At 37.0% G+C, this 24,287-nt stretch overlaps 1 protein-coding gene across 1 annotated transcript in view; it reads left to right on the top strand.

The window, feature by feature from the left end:
* Positions 1-24,287, top strand: part of LOC126457185 (lysophospholipid acyltransferase 6) — a 147,753-nt gene that overhangs the window by 102,788 nt on the left and 20,678 nt on the right. Inside the window, exons 3-8 of the mRNA XM_050093275.1 lie at positions 1,179-1,256; positions 6,578-6,669; positions 7,020-7,131; positions 14,577-14,715; positions 22,970-23,117; positions 23,550-23,755. Of these exons, the coding sequence (XP_049949232.1) occupies positions 1,179-1,256; positions 6,578-6,669; positions 7,020-7,131; positions 14,577-14,715; positions 22,970-23,117; positions 23,550-23,755 (775 nt within the window). The remainder of the gene's footprint in view (positions 1-1,178; positions 1,257-6,577; positions 6,670-7,019; positions 7,132-14,576; positions 14,716-22,969; positions 23,118-23,549; positions 23,756-24,287) is intronic.

Here is a 24,287-nt window from a genome sequence, read left to right as displayed (position 1 = left end):
CTTCACTCTACTGTAATGCTGAATGCTATCTTTAACACATGAAATTCATAGTGCTTTGCCACCATTTTCTGGATTAGACACTGAGGCATCCATGGGCTATGAACCTTTCTAACTTGATGACTCTCTTGCAACATGTTAGTCTTTGTGTAGATTGATGCTGACCTTTACCTCATCTTATCTTGTAATGATCTGTTCATTTCTACAAATCTGTTACACACAGAATCCACTGTAACATGTTTACATAATTTAATTTTTATCTGCCCCTACAATTTGCCTCTTTGAGACCCCTTCCCGTAGCAAGTTAGCTGTTCTTGGATGCTGTACCAAATGTTTCACTAACCAGTCCCACATGCAGATGTCTCACTAACCAGTCCCATTTGTTGGTACTGTTGTTCCAGCCATTTTATTTGCTATTGTTTTCTAATAATTTTTCAGTTTGTAATATGTCAGTATAAAATGCCTTACTGCTAGATGCTGTAACTGATTTTCACGTTCTTTTATCTCTGAATTCGTTGAATCAGTGAAATACCATGGTCTTGAATGGAAAAGAATCTCTTAATATCAAATACAGATATTAAAGCCACCTATTTGTTCTTATGCCAAATTTTAAATCCTAAACATTCATCCTGGTGGAATAATCCTGTTTCTGTTATTGCTTCTAACAGCCATGCATTTTTGGAACATGTAACAGTAGATTAGAATCACACTGCACTGTCATTCATCTTTGCAACTGTGGCTCAGAACTCAGGCATCATGTTTTAATGAGGAAACTTTACATTTTCTATGGACTGAGAAAAACACAATCATTCAGTGAATTGCTAAACCAACTTTTACAGAGACTTTGTACGATAGCAAAAAGCTAAAGAGAGATTTTGAGTTCAAAATCCTAGCACACTGCCCAGAGACATAATGTCGAACTTTCCATTAATAGCTAAACAATAATATGCATAACATAACTCAAACAAAAAATAATTTTTTTTTCTTTTTTGTGCAGAAAAGGGTATTCCAAGCACATTAAATTACCATAACTGCTTTCCCTTGCAGCTCAATTATTGACTTTTCTTTATATCGTTCATACTTTGTGTGTGTGTGTGTGTGTGTGTGTGTGTGTTTTGCCCATGTACCACTTGATTGATAGCCTTGTATCACATTCATTGGTCATTATTTTTCCTTCACAGGCATGCGCTACACATTGCAGGTTTACCTGCACTTTGCTACATTGTCATGCGGACACAGGATCCCCATATTATGCAAAGGTGAGAATTATTTATGTAACAAGTATAACTTCCATTATGTTAACAATCTGATTACCATTACAATGAGAAAAATGTAAACTGTTGAAGACCATGTGGGATCTCTTTGAAAAAGAATTACAGTGATATAATGTAGGTAAAGACAGATTGCTACTTTCTGTAAGGAGGACACATCACACACACACACACACACACACACACACACACAGACACGGACACCACATGCACACATGACTGCCATCTCCAGCATCTCAGGCCAGAATGTAAAATCATGTGGGAAGCAAGTAACAATCTGGAGGGGGGCAGAGAAGGGGAAAGGATAGTAGTGTACAGGTGGGGAGAGAGATGAACTCTGTCTGGTGAGTGTGCAGGGACTAGACTGGCAACAGGTGTGGCATCAGGAGGCTGTGGGGCAGGGAGGTAGGGAAAAATGAAGCAAAAAAGGAGAGGAGCAGGTCAAGATGGGCAGATGCATTGTCAGAGGGCGGGGAGGACATTATAGGATGGAGGGGATGTAAACTATCGTGTGGTGGATCTGGGGACAGTATGTTGTCATAGGTTGAGGCCGGGCTGGACAACCCCATTGCTGAGTAACTCCCCCAACACAAAGCTCTTCGTTTCAGTAACTGCTTCACAGGCTGTGGTGTCTGGATCACCAGGGAAGTGTGTTAGGACCCTTGCTGTTCATGTTGTGTATTAATGACCTAGCAGACAATATTAATATTAATAGTAACCACATGCTTTCTGCAGATGATGCAGTAATCTACAATAAAGGACTATCTGAAAAAACTCCATAAATATCCAGCAATATACATTTTAAAAAGTACTGGAATCTAAAATTGTGCACATAACAAAATGCAGAAAAACAGTACCCTATGACCGAAATATCAGTTAGTCACAACTGGAATCAGTTGGCTTGTACAAATACCTGGGTATATCAATTTGCAGTGGTTTCAAATGGAATGATTACGTAGGTTCAGTTGCAAGTAAATAAAATGGCAAATTACTCTTACTTGGTTGAATACGGCAATAATGCGGTCAGTTTATAAAAGAGTGAGCTCACAATACCCTTGTGCACCCAATCTTAGAAAACTGATAAAGTGTGGGGACCTATACCAAATGAGACTAACAGGGGGTGTTGAACATATAAAAGAAGGGCAGAAGAGAGAGTAATGAGGCTTGTTTAGCTCTTGCGAGAGCATCACAGAAATTTTGAAAGAACCTGTATGGGCTGTCTATTGGAGGTAGACACCAATTATGCAGAAAAAGCCAATAGACAAAGTTTTAAGAAACAATACTAAGTGAAGAATCTAGGAATATACTTCAGATCTCTGTGTGTCACTTCTGTAGACTGCAAAAACAAGATTAGACTAATTACAGCACGCAGTGAGGCATTTAAATAGTCATTATTCCTGCACTTCATGTGCGAATGGAATAGGAGGAAACCCCAATGCTTACAAGGGAACCTCCCCATCGCACCCCCCTCAGATTTAGTTATAAGTTGGCACAGTGGATAGGCCTTGATAAACTGAACACAGATCAATTGAGAAAACAGGAAGAAGTTGTGTGGAACTGTGAAAAAATAAGCAACATATACAAACTGAGTAGTCCATGGGTGACATAAGCAACATCATGGACGAAGTGTGCTTAGAAGTGCCGTGGTCCCGTGGTAGTGTGAGCAACTGCTGCACGAGAGATCCTTGGTTCAAGTCTTCCCTCGACTGAAAATTTTACTTTCTTTATTTTTGCATAGTTATTATCTGTCCGTTCGTTCATTGACATCTCTGTTCACTGTAATAAGTTTAGTGTCTGTGTTTTGCGACCGCATAGCAAAACCATGCGATTAGTAGACGAAGGGACATGCCTCTCCAATGGGAACAGAAAACATTTGATCGTAAGGTCATAGGTCAACCAATTCCTCCACAGGAAAACACATCTGATATATTCTATACGACACTGGTGACGGCATGTGCGTCACATGACAGGAATATGTTGTCGACCCACCTAACTTGTACACTTGGCGAATGGGTAAAAAGATTCTTCTACCTTGCCCGATTTAGGTTTTCTTGTGGATGTGATAATCACTCCCAAAAAAGTGATGAAAACATAAGAGTTTGTCACATAAACTGCAAATAAAAAATTAAAATTTACACTTGATGGAAGATTTGAACCTAGTACCTTTCGTTCCGCAGCTGCTCACGTTACCACGAGACCACGGCGCTCCTACATTACTATTGTCCTTATTGTTGCTTATCTTCCCTTGAACTACTCAGTTTGTATATTTTGCTTATTTTTTCACAGTTCTACACAACTTCTTCCTGTTTTCTCAATTGATCTGTGTTCAGTTTTTCAAGGTCTATCCACTGTGCCAACTTATAACTAAATCTGAGGGGGGTGCGATGGGGAGGTTCCCTTGTTAGTAGTTACAGTGCTAAGTAGTTACTACAGGTATTCCAAGGTGATTTACGGAGTTTGTATGTACATGAGGTTGTAATGTGCAGTGCAGAATTGGTGATAGACAGCACCTGTTAATTTATCCGGACAATGTATGACCATATGAATCTGTCACCCACATTTTCTGTCCACACACGATATAAAAGTGAACCTGGTGCCTCGTGTCTACTAACAGTGTTATTTTGGTTGTTGTACTGAGTTACTGTTTCCATTTTACAACTCCAATGAACACCATTAATCACTCATGATGATGAAACCTGACAGATCACCTTGCTTTCACTGTTGCTTGAGGATTTGCATCTCCTCATATGTAGTTAATGTGGTATTTTTTTATGAGTATTCCATTCCATGTGAATCTTTTAATTTCAGTGTTAACAATTTTTTATCCTTAATGGAATAAATAATCTTGTTCTTATGCTAGCAAATCTGAAAATGGTATTTACAGATTGGCTGATGAAAGTGTTAAGTCTGACAATGGTACAACTGCATTTCAGACCTTGTGAGTTTTTCTCAGTTTTAAAAATGGATTTTGTCGTTTCAGTATATTAAAACATGCATTATGAAGGTACTACACATTTCTTCTGCATCCTTCCACCAATTTTAAGTTTCCTCATAAAGATATTTTAATGTAAAATTAAAAGTACACTTACTGTGAATGTTTACAATGAAAATTTTGTGTGCAAGTGTTAACCAGTATCACTGAGCTTTCCTCTCAAGTGATACTAAAGAAAATGATTCATCTCATAAAAATAGAGTAATCACAATATAATAGAGAATAAGAAATTACTGAGTATTAACGACACAGCAGTATACTCTCCCTCCCCACTGTTGCTCTCTATCATTGTTAAAACCATAACTGAGATTTCTTAAACAGTCACTAAAATAACGTTATTCTCCTGCTGAAGTACATGTTTTATGATCTGTCCAGGAAAGTATCAAAACTTGGATATTGAATAATTGACAAATACAAATCCTGTTACTTCTCACCCATGAGATCTGTATATACTCACTTGAGAAGACCATATAAAATGAAGCTTCCTGGCAGATTAAAACTGTGTGCCAGACTGAGGCTCAAACTCAGGACCTTGGTCTTTTGTGGGCAAGTGGTCTACCAAGTGAGCTACCCAAGCATGACTCATGACCCATCCTCACAACTTTACTTTTGCAGGTGCCTCATCTACCTTCCATCCCAAGTTCGAGTCTCAGTCTGGTACACACTTTTAATCTGCCAGGAAGTTTCATATCAGTGCACACTCCACTGTAGAGTGAAAATTTCATTCTGGGACCATATCAGATGTGAAGTTAGTTTAGTAAAATAAGGAAAATAACATGGCCGTGATAAACAGTACCCACCATATGAAGGAGCTTCTGTGCAGTGGAGACAAACTTGTCATAAAAAGGTGTTTATTGCCATAGTTACATTTCAGTACTTGTATTTATGTTCATCAGAGGACAGCACAGAAAATCTGAATTCCCGTTATGTACTTTGATTAGTGCAATGTTATTCGGTTTGATTTAAAATGGGACTAATAGTAAATTCAGAGATTTCATTTAGATTTTTTATGCTCCTAAACCAGTTGTGCAAGCTTGGATGAGACGTAAATTCAGTTAAAAAGTTAAAATTTTCCATTTGAAACGATTAAATTAGTCTTGTGAAGCCACAATAATGATTAGAGATTTGATACATAATTGTCTGCTGCTGACAAATGTGTAGAGCTAATTGTTGGCATCTGAGTGTGTAATCTTTTATTCTATTTTATGTTTATTTATTTATTTATATCCCATAAATCCAAACTGTGAGGCATTCGCATGGATGTAGGACATGTCAGAATTATTACAAATAATACAAAAGGAATACATAAAAGTACCCCTTGCAAGAGGATGTCTGGTAAAAGACAAAATACACATTAATAGGTATAGAAAAAATTACATTAAAAATATGGTAGATCTTAATAGCTAAATGAAAGACACAGCAATGTTAACGGTGATTGTGAGTATCGTAATGCACAATAGCATGTCAAATTAGTAAATGAAAAAAATCAATTACCGTTAACTCTACTAAAATATTCTTCTACCGAATAGAAGGAATTATCTAATAAATACTGTTTGAGCTGTTGTTTAATTTTGGGAAGCTCATGGATAAGTAATTTCGGTGATGGTGGGAGAGGATTGAACACCTTGCAGCTCATGTAATGAACTCCTTTTTGTACAATAGTAAGGTTTTTTGATTCATAATGGAGGTCCATCTTTCTCCTGGTATTGTGAGTATGGTATGAATCATTGGTTTTGTATTGATTGTCCATTTTTACCAATGAAACATAACAGGGAGTAGATATATTGGCATGCAGTTGTCAGTGTCCCTGATTTTATGAAAAGGTTTCTACAAGAATGTCTAGGCTGGACTCCGCTCATTATCCTGATAACTCTCTTTTGGCAATGAATATTTTTTTGGGTAGTGGCTGATTACCCCAGAAAACTATGCCATACAGCAATAACGCATGGGAATAACTAAAATAAGCAGTTTTTGTGGTGTCTCGGTCACATACAGTGGAAATAATACGAACAGCAAATGTTGCTGAGCTGAGTTGTTTGTGGAAGTACAAAATATGTTCAGACCATTTTAGACTGTTATCAATGTGTACACCCAGAAACTTGGTTGACTCAATTTGTAGTAACTCACTACCATTCAATGTAATACTTAATTGATCCTCAACTTTTTTCCTTACTTGGAAATGCACAAACTGGGTCTTATTAACATTTAGTGTGTAAGAAATGATAACAGTGAAACCAGAATATTGGAGAATTTTTCATATTCTGCAGTGTATCATTTCATAAGTTACAATTCACCATACTTTTGTTTTTCTTTCTAGGATGGTGCTTGCAGTTGCCCTGATCTATCTGTCTTGCATACACCTCCACCGCCAGGTCTATGACTATGGATCATACACATTAGACATAACAGGTACAATACAAACATAAATTACATTTTATCAGATGAAGTATGGAAATGTTTAATGAGTGTACTTAGATTTTTAACATAACAAACAGAAGTGAGCAGAATGTTATTACTGATGTTATGAACAAAAGATGATCCATGTGTCAAATGCAATGGTATTAAAAGTGAATTAAGAATATGGAATTCATTTATAGCAGAGATGATTAATGGTAGAAATAACTGAAATGTGTTACAGAAACATTACTAAAATACGAGAGTAGAAATTAATTACCAAATTTATGGTAGTATTTTTGTCTTCTGTTGTCATTGAAGAATTGCTATCATGTTGATTGCAACATCAAATAATTTTTGTTTAGGTCCACTTATGGTAATAACTCAGAAGGTTACAAGCTTAGCCTTCAGCCTCCATGATGGGTTAACAAGGAAAGATGAAGAGCTGACTCCGAACCAGAAATACCATGTTGTGAGGTAATATTCAGAAACCACAGCTGTGGAAATGGGGAAAAACAGAATATTGTATTTGAAAAAGTATTATAGTTAATTGTTAAAAATATAACTTTTAACCATCCTAAGATAATTACTAGCTAAATATACCAAAATCTTTGTTGCCTGTTAAACTGTTGTGCCTACTGTTGGATATGATGCATCTCTCCAGTCAATAATCATTTATAAAATCTTGAAAAATATTGGATAGCAGGCAATATTTTGTGTAGCTAAAATAAGTAATGAAAGAAACATTAACTTGTTATGTTTGTAAATAATTCATACACATATTTGCATGATCATAGTATCAGTAATTTAAGGTTTGTGATAAATATTTACCCGCCCTTCTCTGTTGTGTGATTTCATATTAATCAGATTCTCACTCCACTCTGAAAGACCTTGATCCTGGCCAGAAATGTTTCCATTTTGAACATATAAAGTGTATTGATTTCTACTGAAACCAAAGGTAGTGCAAGTGACAAAGTTTATGCAATACTATAAGGTGTGGAGGACACTGCAGTAGCCGGCCAGTGTGGCCGTGCAGTTCTAGGCGCTTCAGTCTGGAACCGCGTGACCGCTACGGTCGCGGGTTCGAATCCTGCCTCGGGCATGGATGTGTGTGACATCCTTAGGTTAGTTAGGCATAAGTAGTTCTAAGTTCTAGGGGACTGATGACCACAGATGTTAAGTCCCATAGTGCTCAGAGCCATTTGAACCATTTTGACACTGCAGTATTATGGACAAAGTTAATGATGACTGAAAGATAGCAATCTTTTACCCTTTGCCAAAATGGAGGAAAAAGAGGATTGATTATGAAAATGTAGATAACTGCTTTGTCAAGAAAAGTATTGTGTCATACTTTTTATTGACAGAACTAAAGATTCCTTCCAAAATTCTAACATGTGAAACTGTTGTCAGTATTGGAAAAAATGCAACAGTGATGAAATAATTTCGGAACACATGTCCTATCATCCTGTCCCTTGTTCTTGTCAGTGTTTTCCACACGTTTCTCTCTTCACTGATTCTGCAGATGACCTCTGTATTTGTTATCTTATTCTTCCTTCTACAGCACCCCATCTCACATGCTTCAGTTCTCTTTTTCTTCATTTTCCAACAGTCCATGAAATGTCTTCCACAAATTAAGCCCTATGTTTGATTCTGGTAGACTTCTTTTGGCTAGGAACATCCTCTTTGCTTGTTCTAGTCTGCTTTTTGTGTCCTCTTTGCTGTGTCAGTTATGTATTATTTTGCTTCCAAAATAGAATAATTTATTAGCTTCATCTACATTGTGATCACCAGTTTTGATGTTAAATTTGCCTCACTAATTTCATTTTTGATACTCCTCATTACTATCATTGTTCTTTGATTTATTCTCATTCCATATTTTGTACTCATTAGACTCTTCATTCCATTCAACAAGTCCTGTAATCCTTTGTCAATTTTGCTGAGGTTGGCAGCATCATCTGGAATTGCAGTCCCCTAAATTATAATCCCACCCTCAAACCTTTCTTTTATATTTGTCACTGCTTTTTCAATGTACAGATTGAACAGTAGGAGAAAAGGCTGCATCCCTGTCTTACACCCTTTTTAATCTGAGAATAGTCTTCCATTCCCATTGTTCACTCTTGGGTTTTGTACATATTGTATATTACCCGTCTTTCCCTACAAATTATTCCTAATTTTCTCAGAATTTCAATCATCTTGCACTACTTTACATTATTGAATACTTTTCTAGGTCAACAAATCCTATAACTCTATATTGATTTTTCTTAAATCCTGCTCCCATTATCAAGCAAAGCTTTGGAACTGCCTCTCTGGTGCCTTTAGCTTTCTTGAAGCCAAACTGATCGTCATTTAACAAATCCTCAGTTTTCTTTTCTATTACCCAGTGAGTTTAGAAATTCTGAAAGAATGTTATCAGTCCCTTCTGTCTTATATGATCATAAGTCTTCAAAAGCTATAATAAACTCTGATCTAATACTCTATCCCCTGTGCCTTCAACAATGACTTCCATTTCTTCTTTTATCACATTATCAGACTAGTCCTTCCTATCATAGATGCCTTAGTGTACTCTTTGTACCCGTCTGCCTTCTCTTCTGCATTTAATATTCAAATTCCCATTGCACTCTTAATGTTGCCAGCTCTGCTTTTAATATCACAGAAGACTGTTTTGACTTTTCTATGTGCTGAATTGGTACTTCTGACAATTTCATTTTTGGTTTCTTCACATTTTTTCTGCAGCCATTTTGCTTTGGCTACCATGAAGTTCCTATTTTCCTAAGTGATCTATATTGCTATATTCCTGCCATTCCCTAAACATTTTTTTGTTCTTCTTTCTTTGGTTGATCAGTTGCAGTATATCTTCTGTTACTTAAGGTTTCTTCATAGTTACTGCTCTTGTACCATATTTGGTCAGCCTAACTTCTGTGTTGACCCTTTTTAGCCCTGAATAGATGAGGTGACTTTCCTGCAACATACAATAAGAGGTGTGGTCCCTGAGACCCCTGTGCTTAAAATGAGATTTAAGACTTCATTTATTTTAATTTATTAATTTAACTGTTATAACATTTATTTACACAATTATTTAAATGTTGTTTAAGTAGCCATTGCTCATGATATGGCACTAAATAAAGCCTGCAGTATTTTGGTTTTTATCACACAAACTCACATACTTCCATGTGTTTTTTTTAAACAGTACACATAAACTAATTGTTAGAGAACCAAAGTTGAAATTCTGAAAAATTATAGTATCTCTGCAGCAAGTAAATTTTTATATAAATTTTCAGAGTTTAAACTTTCACATAAAAATTGCCCTCAATTAGTAGTAAAAAAAGTCTGCAAAACAGGTTCAATGCTGGGATCTACAGTTTTCTTTGCCACAGCTCAGAAAAAATTTGATTTAAACTAACACTTCAAGTATTTTATTTGAGCAACAGAAAGGTCCCCATTACCACTGCCCTGCACTGTTTCCTCTGAATGATATTCTTGTTTACTAGCAGAACTCATTGGCTGATACAAAATTGGTGTCTTCTTTGTCTATTTCTTGATCTATATCGCTGACACCTTCCTTCATCCACCAACCAGCAATTTCATCGGACTTAAAACTGACAAGTTCCTCTGAATAAATTTTCTGCTATACCAAAGAAAACGTGTATGTAGTACATGAGATGCAGCCTAGGAAACCCCAATATGTGGCAACATACATGTGTCAACATTAAATGAAGAAGGCAATAATACAAGTGACAGAAAACATTGTATGGTAGTCAATTTAAGGAGAGTAGAGGGTGGTATGAACGCATTCTGCAAGAACTGGTGTTAGACAGTGAGTTCAAGGATTTTCAAGCGGACTGAGTGACCACATATCATGAGTTAAGGGTTAGAACTGCCTACAATGGCATTCAGTGTCACAGTATTCACAGTCTTAGAGAACTTCATCATTTCCCATTACTTCATTATCCTACTTCATTGATTCTTCCAAATGACCAACAGTTCAACATCTGATTTTGGAATATATGCCAGAACATTGTGTAATCCAGCTGGAATCTTCCTGTACTCCTGGCCTTTTCCAGGTATACATCCTCCCCTTTTGGTGTTTGAACATTGTATTCACTACTACCATTTGCAATTTATTGCAGGCCTCAGTTCGTCTTTTTCCTCTCTCTTTACTACTACCAAGCCCGTATTTCCCATAACTTTTTCTTCTTTTCATTCCCCTTCTGTCAGGTACCAAAACCCCATGATTATTAGATTGTCATTGCCACTTACATTCTGATTTACTCATCCAGTATCCTAATATACTTTTCTTACCTCTTCATCCTCTGTTTGTGATGGTGGCACCTGAACTATTACTGTTGGTGTTGGATTACTGTTGATTCCGATGAAAATAACTCTATGATTGAACTGTTCACACTTACTCATTCTCCACCAAGCTTTGCACGCATAATAATCCCACTTCCATTATGCCATTTTCTGCTGCTGCTGATGTTATCTTATATTTGTCTGACCAGAAAGGTTTCTGACCAGAAAGCTTTTAAGTTATTTCCATTTGACTTTACGTTATTCATATTCCATGTTATATTTACAACAGTTCATAATACATTTTCAGTGGTTCGTAATAAATTTGGAATTTCACACAAAATTTACAAAGTTCACTATCAGACTCAGTGTACTTCTTCACTCTGAAGAGAACATTGCTCATCTTAGGGCAGACTGTATAAATGTCATTGGCTAGACAGCAATTTTGATCTTAGTACAGAAAAGGAAACTGGTTCACATATTCGATATATTGTATAACACTAAACCTGGATCAACTGAACACAGTCCAGTATTGGTCTACCAGGATTGGACAAAATATGGAAACACTGTTAGCAATGCATGCTTGGAAATAAATGCATATGCTAGCCAAGCCTGCAGGTGGCATTGTTTGTATCTGACCATGAAGGTACCTGTGCAGTGTCCTCAATACCTTGCAAGTGTCAGTCACGGTCAGAATAATGATATGTGTAGTTGTGAGTGCAATATATCAGAGCTAAATGAATTCGAACACAGGCAAATTGTTGGCACTCGTATGGTGAAGGCTTCCATAATGAAGGTACCATATCGAAGATTTATATCACTTACACGGAAAGTGGAAAAACACCATCCACTAAGTCACAACACAGATGAAAGTGTGTGTTAAGTGATTGTGACAGATGGCCATTGAAGAGGATTGGGGAAAAAAAAATTATAGGTCAACAGCTGAAAAAGTCACTGCAGAACAGGATGTTGCATGTGCAAACCCTTCATAAGCTTGGAAGTGCTGGGCAAGCTGGAATTCCAAAACCACTTATTAGTGATGCAAATACCCATAACAGGAAATGTGCCAAAGCCATAAAACGTGGAATGCGGAGCAAAGGAAGACAGCCATTTTGTCGTATGAGTCTTGTTTCATAGTGTTTTCAACTTCTGGCCAAGTTTATGTATGGCCTATTCTCTCTCTCATTTATGATGCAAACTGCTTGCTGCTAAGAGTGAAATATGGTGGGGGTCTGGTGATGCCATATCATGCTATTCCATGGGCTGCAAGTTTACTCTGCAAGATCACAATATTGTCACGAATAATGTGACCATTTTGACTGATCAGGTCCATTGCTAGAATATTTGTTCCCCAGTGGTGATTCTGTGTTCCAAGACAAAAGGGCCCCCGTTAACACAGTTTTCATCATCCAGGACTCTTTTGTAAGTGCAAGGATGAATTGTTGCATCTTCCATGGGCACCATAGTCACCAAATCTCGATGTTATTGAGCCTTTGTGATCTACTTTGGAGAGAAGGGTGTGTGATCGCTACTCACCTCCTTCATCATTACATGAACTTGCATTTATTGTCCTGGGGGAATTGTATAATATTCACTTGAAGACCCTATAGTAGCTGTATTTATCCATTCCAAAATGAGAGGAAGTTGTTTTGAATGCCAGTGGTTTCTCTACACCAATTGGGAATTGTGATGTGATGTGATGTGTTGTTGGTGTTCTTGTATTTTTGCACGCCTCCTGTAAATTAGCACAAGACACACTTGGCAACACCACATGGCAGTTGACATGATTATGATGCTTTGACCACAGGTATTAACTGTTCATTGTAGATACACAGTATTTATTTTTGAAGATTCCATTTTGGAAAAATATAGAAAAATGAGTGGCAGAATTTCCTCAAACTTCTTAAAGAAACTTCTCCATAGCCAAATGACATTGAAATAGTCAGTACAGAAAGCAAAAAGAAATTTCTCTGTGCTTAAAAACTCTTGAACACAAAACGCTGACCACCCCAGTGGGAAATGACAGTTGCATATTCTTATGTTACAGTCTGAAAATTTTGTGTAGTCATAACTACTTTTATAATCAGTACTGTAGGGAATACATCATTTGGCAGCTGATAATTCATGACCACTGTCTTCTGCCTTTGGTGTTATGGCTGATTTGACTGGGCTGAAACTGTAGATGACTGTGAGGTCACACCAGTCTTTCAGCTGTTCGCTGAGCATTATGCAAACATATATATTGCAGATTGCGATTATGAATGTAGGCTGATTTTTGTGTTTAAGTAATTCCCATGCTTTAAAGCCATTGTTATTCAATATTAATGGAACTATTGACACTGAGAGAAACAGAGACATACATTTGCAGTGTCTGCTTAGGTAGAACTCTCATAAACCAACAGTTCATTTGACCACCACAATTATTTATTGGATGTGGTTCCCTTCTTAGGCCTTTGAACAAACTTTCACATCCAGATATATGAGGACCAACATTTTAACTCTGAAGAATGATCTAAGTTGGCAATTTATGTATTAAAAATCATTTCCAGAGATGTCATAAAGTGTATAGTTGTCATAGTGGTTTAAATACATATTCACTAGTTGAAAATTTATTATGAATTGTGTAGTTACCAAATACTTCAAGAATATAAGAGACCCCCCCCCCCCCCCCACACACACACACACATATGCACAAACATGCAAAACTGTGTCCCTACATAGTGTCGGCTGGATGCACAGTGCAGCTCAGTAGGTGGACTAAGATGGAGTGGAGGTTGTATCAGGTGGGATCGGTGGAGGCAGAAAGAGGCCGAGTCAGGAAGAGGGTTGGGGGTGCATAGCTAGTAGCTCAGAGGGAGGCAGCCTGTTTCTTGGCTAGGAATGCGGGAGGGATGGTTGGCATGTGTACAGGCTAGGCATGTGATGCATGGGTACTGGAGCAAGTGGGGAATCAGTGTATGATGAAGGGTCTGTGGAGAGGTGAGTTGGGAGGGGGTGATCTGCAGAGCTATGTGAAATTAGCAAATAAACTTTGAAAAACAATTAATAATGCCTGTTCTTTTTTTATTGATGTTTTTACAACGTAAGTTTCTAAGATCAAATAGATATGAGTTGTTGTCCCCTTCTTCTTTTGTGCTAATTCTTCATAAAGACAGCTTTGCTCATATAACAACCTAGGAGATAATCTCACATGCTCATCAATTGTTCTGTGGTAGCACAGTGTAAGCAAAATCATTTGGAGCAAAGGGGACAGGCAGGAGGGTGGCAGAGGTGTAAACTGGAGGGGGGGCGGGGGGGGGGGGAGGAGGAGGCATTAGCAAGATAAAATGTAGTAAACATATGGTATTTTTCAGAAACCATTCAGAATAATATGTAATCTGCATGATCTTTTCTATTCAAGTGGCCTTTTTATTGTCTCCAAATACAGACTTTTCCTCCCACAGTACCTTGTCTGTTAATAATAAGGGATGGCTTACAAATATTTATTATTCTCCTGTAGTAATTACCCTCACTGTAATGAAAGATACAAACAGTGCATTTATTAGTTGTAAAGTGCTAACAGATGCATGTAAGAATGTATTGCGTCGTTGTTCTGTTTGTTTCAAGCTACCCTGTGTGTTGTGTTATTGTGGTAGGAAGATGCCCACGGCCTTGGAGTACTTCAGCTACATGTTCCATTTCCAAGCACTCATGTGTGGACCTGTCATATTCTACAGAGATTACATTGACTTCATACATGGGCACAACCTCTTCAAGCACCCATCACCAACCTCAGTATGTAACTTCTGTTTGTTTTACTGCATAACTATAGTGTATTATAACTACTTATAAGACTGTTTAATCCAACTTTAAAATGAGCCACCTCTACAATGTAGTATATTGTGCTATTAAGTAATTTTAAGCAAATGTAGTGATTCTTAGTGAACCTGCAATGTCGGAGGAGAGATTTGGTGTTCAAAAGGGACAAGCTCTCAGAAAAGATTAATTTACTATATTTATTTATTATAGAGTCCTAACCATAGCCACTTAAAACATAGCACAGTTTGAAACAAGGCTGGAGACATCTTACACATCAAATTTAGGAGAGAACCACAATTCAAATAGTGAAAATAATGTGATTAGATAGCTAAAAAAAAAAAAAAATCTGCTCACAAAGTAGCGGCAGGAGAGTAAACATGTAAAAAGAATTAAATTTTACAAGCTTTTGGAGCCAGTGGTTCCTTCATCTGGCAGAAAGGTTGAAAGGAAGAAATAAGGGTGATGGAAAAAGACTGGTGAGGTTTACGAAAACTCTATCCTTTTTCTTAAACTTCATCAGTCCTTTTCCATCACCTCTTTTCCTCCCCCTTCAACATTTGTGACAGAAGCAGGAGCCACTGGCTCCGAAGTTTGCAAACTTTAACACTTTTTATGTGTGTTCTCCTTCCACTTCTTTGTGAGTAGACCTTTTATCTATCCACTTACATTATGTTTTTAAAAGTTGATTATTTTCATTGATTTGTTCAAGTAGTGATTATTACAAGATGAGGTAAACACTTGGAAATTGTGAGGGACATATGCGTAGTCTTTGTCAGCTATAACAGGCCAGATACTAATGACAGCAAAGACCACTGGGAATCCAGTGTTAAGAGAAACATGCTAAAGTTAAGTGTATATTCATTTCTCTGAGTTAGTTAATTATCTGTACTATTTACCACCTTTCACACACACATCCCATTTTAGTGTATAACTTCTGAAAAAGGTACTTTTGATTTTGAAAGTTAAGTTTTGTAGTTTTGTTGTTCTGTCAGAGCATGAGTGTTTTGCTCCTGTGGGCTTATTAGAAATATAAGAATGTAAAAGTTTGTCATTGATAGAGATCATTCCCTATTCCAAATGCTGAATCTCTTCCCCCAAGCTTTCTGTCATTCCCTCTTATGCTTTAATTATGCCTAGTGTATATCTGGACCAGTAAATGAAAACTTACCAGTAATAAAAAAAATATTATCTTATCAGTATTCTCCAAAACTGTTGTGAATATCTCTGAGAAAAATTAGGTTGACAACCATCTTGAATCAGTCTTGAGACTGCCCTTCAAAACAAAATGGCATCTAGTTAGATTAACTCCCACTGGGGGAGGGATTGGTGAGGGGGGGGGGGGGGAGAGGGATATTGGAGGTGGAGGGGGGGGGGGAGATAGAGAGAGAGAGAGAGAGGGAGAGAGAGAGAGAGAACAACAACAGTATGCACATGTGTATTCATCACGGAAAGCTGAAACTCTGAATGATTGTAACAAACAAAGGAACTTGGATTTTACATTTAAAATATTCAAATAAGAAATTTATGAGTTCCTCAGCATTGTTTACAACTTTACCACCAGTCCCTCAGAGTTTCATAACTTGTATGTTTCACTATGTAAAGCTACAGATGAAGCTTTGTTTTCAAAGTATATTGTGAATCATTCTACTTTTACCACCACGCTGTTACGTTTTCTTTTCTTTTTGCTGTCCTTCAACGCTTAGCCTTTAATTTGAGTCCATATAAGCTGCTTAGAATTAAAATGGATGCAATATGGTGGCAGGCTCAGAACTCTGCAGCCATATTTTTAACCAACTCATAAATTACATTCATATGCAAATGTGGTTCATTCAGAGCCACAAGAACCAATAAATTATCCTTGTTAAAATCATTTGATATGGAAATATTCTTTCAAGTCACCAGTTGAAGACGTCCTGTTTTCTGGAGACAACTGTAATAGCCTTGTGAAATACGTCTATTAGTACAAGGAATTGTCTATAACAATTAGGGAATATTTACTTCTTAAGTTTTCAATGCAAACTCATCAAGCCACTGCTGAGAGGTGTTTTCATTCATTTCTTCATGGTATTTAACAGTTTACTTTTTAAACATTATAAAATTTTCCACCAATGTAATGAGTTTAGTCTCTCTTAGCAGTGTCCTGCCCCTTGCAACCACCCTGACTCCAGGTTGGGCAGATTTGGGGTTTGTGGCTCACTAGGTAGTGGAAAAATAATTCCTCATTGCAGGGATTGTACACTGAAAACTCTTCTTCTCCTCACTGGTGAGAGACAACATTCCAGTGTAAAGAGGTAATGTATAACTGAACATGTAAGTTGTACCATTTTGTCATCAATGTATATGTCCGCCTGCTTAGCGGAGTGGTAATGTGCTTGCCTCCCATGCAGCGGACCCGGGATGGATTCCGAGCTGGTTTGGAGATTTTCGCCACTCGTGGAGTGCATGTTGTGTTGTCCTCATTATCATTTCATCCTCATCACCAGCGTGCAAGTCGCCCAGTGTGGCGTCAACTGAAATAAGACTTGCACTTGGCGGCCGAACTTTCCCAGATGGAGCCTCCCGGCCACCAATGCCACACAATCATTTCATTTTTTGTCACTGCTTATTATAGGCATGGGGACTCTGAAAACTTGTGTTAAAAGTACACACAGTTAAAATATAGCCCAATTGGTAGGGCATGACTGTGGAACACATGCTGTAGAATACTCACGTGCTCTGTGAAATATTCATTTACTTTTCTGAAGCAGTGTGGCATCTGGAGAAGGATCCAGTTACAGGTCATTTTTGATAATGCAATCAAAATGATTTCACAAGATGAGTCAGGTTTCACTTCTGTGAATTTAAGTTGCCTGGCTGCACAAAACATTTTCTGGTTTCCTAAAAACCCTGAAGCAACAATCTTTTCAAATATTCAATCTACTTTCTGCACTTTGTTTCTCCTTTCTGAATGAGTTGGAAACATACATATGATTGACAGCAGTTATTTTGCAATAATGGAGGCAACACCAAATTATTTGTCAACTCACCATTATATCTAGCAAAACCAAATAGAAAATGTGAGACTGTTTCTGGCTTGCATTCACTCACTATAACTGCTACCAGAACAAGAAAAACAAGTAACAAATGTTTGAAAATATAATATTATTGCGTAGATAAAACAATCTACTCACCAAGTGGCAGCAGGAGAACAAACACACACACACACACACACACACACACACACACACACACACACACACACACACACAAAGATATTTAAATCTTCAAGCTTTTGGAGCTAGTGACTCCTCCTTCTGGCAGAAGTGTTGAAGGGGAAGGGAGAGGGGTGAGAGAAAAGGACATATTTTGTTTTTCTCCTTCCATCAGTGACAAATGAAAATGAATTGGCAGCAGAGATATATTTTCTCAAGTGAGCACCTAATGGATATGGAAAGAAACACATAAAATAATAATAGTAATAATATGGGGAAGTCAAAAAGTAAAGGGACTTCTGCAATTTCTCACTATAGGGCTTGTTAACACTGCTAGTATGGTGGTCTGAAGTATTGTCATCTGCAACAATTCTATACAAAGTATCACTATTATTCCTGCATTAGTTGTTGTATTGTAGCAGGCCGTGGAACATGGCAGCCCCATTGTTGATCTGCACCAAGGAGGAAATGAGGGCAATGATTCGCCTTTTGTGTGTGGAAAAGTGTTAAACCTGCAGAAATTATTCATTCAATGCAAGCACAGTATGGTTACAACTGTTTGTTGTGAAATTAGATCTAGGAATGAATAGAGTGCTTCAAACAGGGAACAATTTCTCTAGGGGACGAGGGAAGATTGAGCAGGCCATTGACATCAACAACCAAGGACAATTTGGAAGTCGTTGAAGGTATGGTGATGGAAAACAGATGAATCACAGTGATCAAAATTGCCAGTACCCCCTTTACATATCAGTCATGGTTCAGTCTATTCCATCTTACATGACAGGCTAAATTTTCAGAAAGTGTGTGCAAGGTGGATACCAAAAGAATTGTCAGTGCATCATAAGATGCAAAGAATGGACATCTTTTGCAAACATCTGATCCATTACTATTGCACGAGAAATGGATTTTTACAGCATATTGTTACTAACTGGAAAGTAAGGCTGAAAGCACAGTTTTCAAACATCCATCATCACCAGAAGTTAAGAAATTTAAAAATTAGCCATCAGCTGGTGAGATTATGCCAACACTATTCTGGGACATGGAAAGTGTGGTAGCTGTTCCTTTCACCCCAAGAGGAAAAACTGTGTACAGTGAGAACTACTGTGATGTGTTGCAAACTAAACTGAAAGCTGCAAACAGACTCATATGTTGGGGAAAACTGCAAAGAGATGTCATCCTGCAGCAAGGTAATGCTCAGACACATTCTGCCAAGCAGATGACCAAAATAATAAAGGAGTTGGGATTTGAATTTCTGAAACACCTGACATATTGGCCAGACTTGGTTCCAACTTGTTTTCATAGTTTGGTCCATTAAAGGAAGTGCTTTGGGGAAGGTTTGAAACTGATGCAGAAATCACTGATGTGCTGCAAAATTAGTTACAGGTGCAACAAAAAAACTTTTTCTGACGGAACCAAAAAGCTTGTGAAACTTTGGACAAAGCACGTTGAAGAGCAGGGAGGATATGTAGAAAAATAATGTATGTTTCAGTTTTCAATCATTAGAGTAATATTCCTTTTCTCAAGAGTTCCTTTACTTTTCTACTTTCGTTTGTAATAATGATAGTGTTACATTACAACCATGAAACTAAATGGGATTTAATGTCACAGCGGGGGAGGGGGGAGGTTTGAGTTTCCAATTAACTTGTGCATTTTATAATTTCATGAGTTTTTTCCTAAGTTCTTATTGCTATTATTTATATTATGTTAATTAGCTGCTGTTCACATGTTACCGATTGCTTACTGATCAAAGAATAACAATATCTACTAGGTAGAAGGGAGATGTGTTGACAATGAACACTGATACTTGTTTCACTGTTAAAAGAATTGTCATCCTTCAATTAAAAAAAATTTGGATAGCGAAAAGCTTTTTTCCTTATGTATATATTCCTTTGAATCTGCAGAGAAAGAAAACTGTGTAGAGACTCACATCCATGGTTTTTGCTGGAAAAGTGTTTCTTATAATTTGATCATAATTAGCTCACAGATTTATATAAAATATTCAAAATAAATAAATAAAGAATGAGGTGAAACTAAAGCTACTTTATTTTCTGACAATGCAAAATTATCAAAATGTATTCAAATAATCATCCTACTTTAGAGGCAGACTTTTCATGATTAAACAGTCAGGTTTTCAAAGATTATACAAAGATTTTTGCTGAATAATTTGATGCGAGGAATCCATAATCTCTACCTGCTTATTCTCAAGCAATTTGTGGTTCATATATTTCATTCATTGTGCGTCTATTAGTATTCTTTTTCATGGAATTATTTACAGAACACATTGTGTATGAATGAGTGAATGAACTGCACATGTAAAGTCTCTGACTGTAATATTAAGAATCAGTAAGGAAATACAGTAAGTAAAGCTGTATGGCACAGTGTCTTAAAAGGAGGATATAGGATGAATATCAACAAAAGCAAAACGAGGATAATGGAATGCAGTCGAATTAAGTCGGGTGATGCTGAGGGAATTAGATTAGGAAATGAGACACTTAAAGTAGTAAAGGAGTTTTGCTATGTGGGGAGCAAAATAACTGATGCTGGTCGAAGTAGAGAGGACATAAAATGTGGACTGGCAATGGCAAGGAAAGCGTTTCTGAAGAAGAGAAATTTGTTAACATCGAGTATAGATTTAGGTGTCAGGAAGTTGTTTCTGAAAGTATTTGTATGGAGTGTAGCCATGTATGGAAGTGAAACATGGACGATAAATAGTTTGGACAAGAAGAGAATAGAAGCTTTCGAAATGTGGTGCTACAGAAGAATGCTGAAGATTAGATGGGTAGATCACATAATTAATGAGGAGGTACTGAATAGAATTGGGGAGAAGAGGAGTTTGTGGCACAACTTGACAAGAAGAAGGGACCGGTTGGTAGGACGTGTTCTGAGGCATAGAGGGATCACAAATTTAGCATTGGAGGGCAGCGTGGAGGGTAAAAATTGTAGAGGGAGACCAAGAGATGAATACACTAAGCAGATTCAGAAGGATGTAGGTTGCAGTAAGTGCTGGGAGATGAAGAGGCTTGCACAGGATAGAGTAGCATGGAGAGCTGCATCAAACCAGTCTCAGGACTGAAGACAACAACAATAACAATGGCACTCTTAGCTAGAAGGCTGCAAGGGCTAGGTCCAGCAACCTAGTGGCGAAGGTTTCCTTTCATCACAAACAATGGCATCATTTCCTTCAGGAAATTTAAGTGCTGTAGTGCAAGTGTACATGTTAAGGAGAGGTCATTGCCAAAGAATGCATGGAGAATTTTAGTGTCATGTTTGTATTTTGACAAGAGAGAAAAGAGAGGGTGTATATCAGCATTGGAACATGGCCTATTCCTTTTGAGTAGCTGACACAGAGCTAGGTCGCTTGTTGGTGAGACACTGCTCACATTTAGGATGATGGGAATTGAGATACTCATCTCACCATCCAGATTTTGGTACCTGTGTTTTCCCTAAATTGTTCAAGGCAAAGTACACACCTAATTTCCTTTCCCAACCAGAGCTCCATCTCTAACGACCTCATGTTAATGGGACATTAAACTCTAATCTTCTTTGATGAAAAGTTCTTGTTTACAGCTGGGTAGCAGTGTTTCTTTTCTTAGAATCACCACAGCGGTACCTCTGCACTCCTTGTCTCCATCCAGTGGATCATCACCTTAACAGTGTCACATCACGTGGCATGATTTCATAATATTGCAGAGCAGTTTGGAATTTAATCCAGGGTACTGGCTCCAAATCTGACCAAAAACTGGAAGTGAAATTTTTGCTGCCACTAGGATTTGAATCAGCTACCTCCTCCTAAGTTGAACATAGTTTCACAAGCCTTCATTATCAATAAAAATAAGTTATTGAAATTACACTTTTTTGCCTTTGATATCGTTCATGCAGAAGAGAGAACTAAAACTTATCAAACATTATACGAGTAATGCAATAACATCTGGGGAAAAACATATCAATCTTTGCTACAGCCCTCCTCGACATCTGTTGTTATTTTACAGCACTGTTCGTAAAACATTAAATTAAATGGTGCAGTGGTTTAGAAATGTCACATTCAGTATGCGGATGATTCTATGCCTCATCTGACTTAGATGATTTAAATTTCTATGATTTCCTTAAATCACTTCAGGTGATTGGTGGGATGTTGGATTACCAAAAATTTACCAATTTTTTGTTCCATTTTTGTCCAAGAGCTATTAATCCATCTCTCTTATGACAGCATCATGAAGAAAGTGTTTGTATGTTCTATTAAACACCCCAATACATAGTATCATTATAAAAACCATAAGTCATTCATTAGTTATATTCTGAGATGATCGGGGCTCACATTGAGTAGCTTCAAATACATCTAGAACAAAGTTACAATAATTTTAATGTTACTTTTACAATATTAAACTGATCTAACTGACTGTCCACATGCCACTCAGCAAGCAGCACACAATCCTTAATATTTAGAAGTAAATTAGGTAATAATAGAAAGGTGGCAGGCTGTATGCAAGCCATTTGTGGAATATATGAGAATTCTTTTCTTCACATTACCATTCCAAAATCAAACAAAAATTACTCCATGCCAGGAAAGCTCAGAAGCTTATCTCCCCAATAAATACAACTCTGATAAACTTATTACAAAGCACATTCAGATTTGAGTTCTATTTCATGTCATTTCTGGTCAAAGGCACCATTTATTTCTCTAAAAGAACATGTTAACATCACAAATGCTATACAACTGAGTGCTGTGCACTAAAGTGTCAAATTTTGACACTTAGCTTCCCTCATAGAAAACTGCTACAGTTAATATTAAGGTTTTCCTTATCTTACCCACTTATTCAGTGACTAAAAAGTGCCTGCATAAATCTCTTTTTCAGCATTCTTCCCTCCAGCTGATGGCACAGCAGTTTTGATTGGTGGCCTGTGCTTTTTCTTCTTTGTCTTCTTCACAAGTATGTGGTAACTGCTGTGGCCTTTTAGCTCCAGTAGTTACCAAACTAAGTGGGGCATTGAGTGTTATTCTATGAAAACTTTTGAAGTTATTTTATTGTTTTCTTTTCCAGGGAGCACTGGACAGAAATTCGAATAGCAGTAAAGTAGTGCTGGAACCATCACCATGTCTTGTGGTTCTCAAGAAGGTTACCTGCTCACTGCTCTGTGCTTTATTCTTTGTAAAACTGATTCCATCATTTCCCATCACAAGAGTAAAAGGTATTTCTTTTACAGATAATTTTCTATTAGACTATGTTGATGCCTTTTTTTTTTTTAATTTTTACTTCATGTTTAAATTGTAACAAGAGTCTATGAGAATTTTTCCTTCTTCTCTTTGGGTTATTTATACGATGACTCTTAGACAGTATGAATATATCTTTTACATTTCTTATACCTTAGAGTATAGTATGTTTTTGTACAATTTATCAGCTAAATAGCAGATTATTTGTGAAACAAATTCACTTTTATCTTCCTTCCTTCCTACAAATCTTTCTCCAACTTTTACCATGAATAATCTTAACAAATTTTTAGAAAAATTAAAATAATGTGATTATTATAATAAAAAAGAAATTACTCATTTTGAGCAGTTGGCAATCACAGCAGCAACATAGATCCTATCAGCTCCAGACTAGTTTCTTATTCGTTTTTCAGAATCAGACTTTGTGGAGGAGGCATCATTAGCTGAAAAGACTATGTACCTGATAGCAGCAACTTCTCTAGTCAGACTTAAGTATTACCATGCCTGGCTCTTAGCAGATGCAATTTGCAATGCTGCAGGGCTGGGATTCAATGGCTATGATAAGGACGGTAATCCTCATTGGGATCTTATCTCAAATGTAGATATTTTAAAGTTTGAGGTATGTAGCATAGCTTTTTTTACTGAAATTTCTATATTCTTTCTTAGTTGTTATAAAATATAACCATTTACAGTTTTCAAGACTTGTTTGTAAAAATAGTGTTAGATAGAAAATACAGCAATTAAAGGAAATTTAAAATGAATGAAAATAATTTCAGATGATAACAAAGAAAAAAGAAACACTTTCTTAATGTTCTGTAACTATTATTTATTATGTTGTAACCACAGTAAAATAACATGTAGCCCACTGATATATCTCTCATATTTGGGTAAGTCACACATCATTTTATCTGTGGCTACTACAGGTATGTTGTGTGCCAGTGGAGGTGCAATGAGAACACTTGCCAGGTAAACAATGTAGAATAGTTTCACTTGAAGATTAAAGAACATAAGTCTTCTTGATGTAATTTTGAGTTACATATAAGGAATGAAAACATAATTTAGTGGCCAAAGGCCAAAGTGAATCCATACTTGGTAGCATAAAGCCAAAGTCTGAGGAAGCAACAAGACTCTTACTAATGGGCTGAGGAAGT

This window comes from Schistocerca serialis, chromosome 2 (assembly GCF_023864345.2).
Source record: "Schistocerca serialis cubense isolate TAMUIC-IGC-003099 chromosome 2, iqSchSeri2.2, whole genome shotgun sequence".
Lineage (NCBI taxonomy): Eukaryota > Metazoa > Arthropoda > Insecta > Orthoptera > Acrididae > Schistocerca > Schistocerca serialis.
Note: the sequence above shows the minus strand (reverse complement) of the source record. Positions and strands in the feature narration are given on the sequence as shown.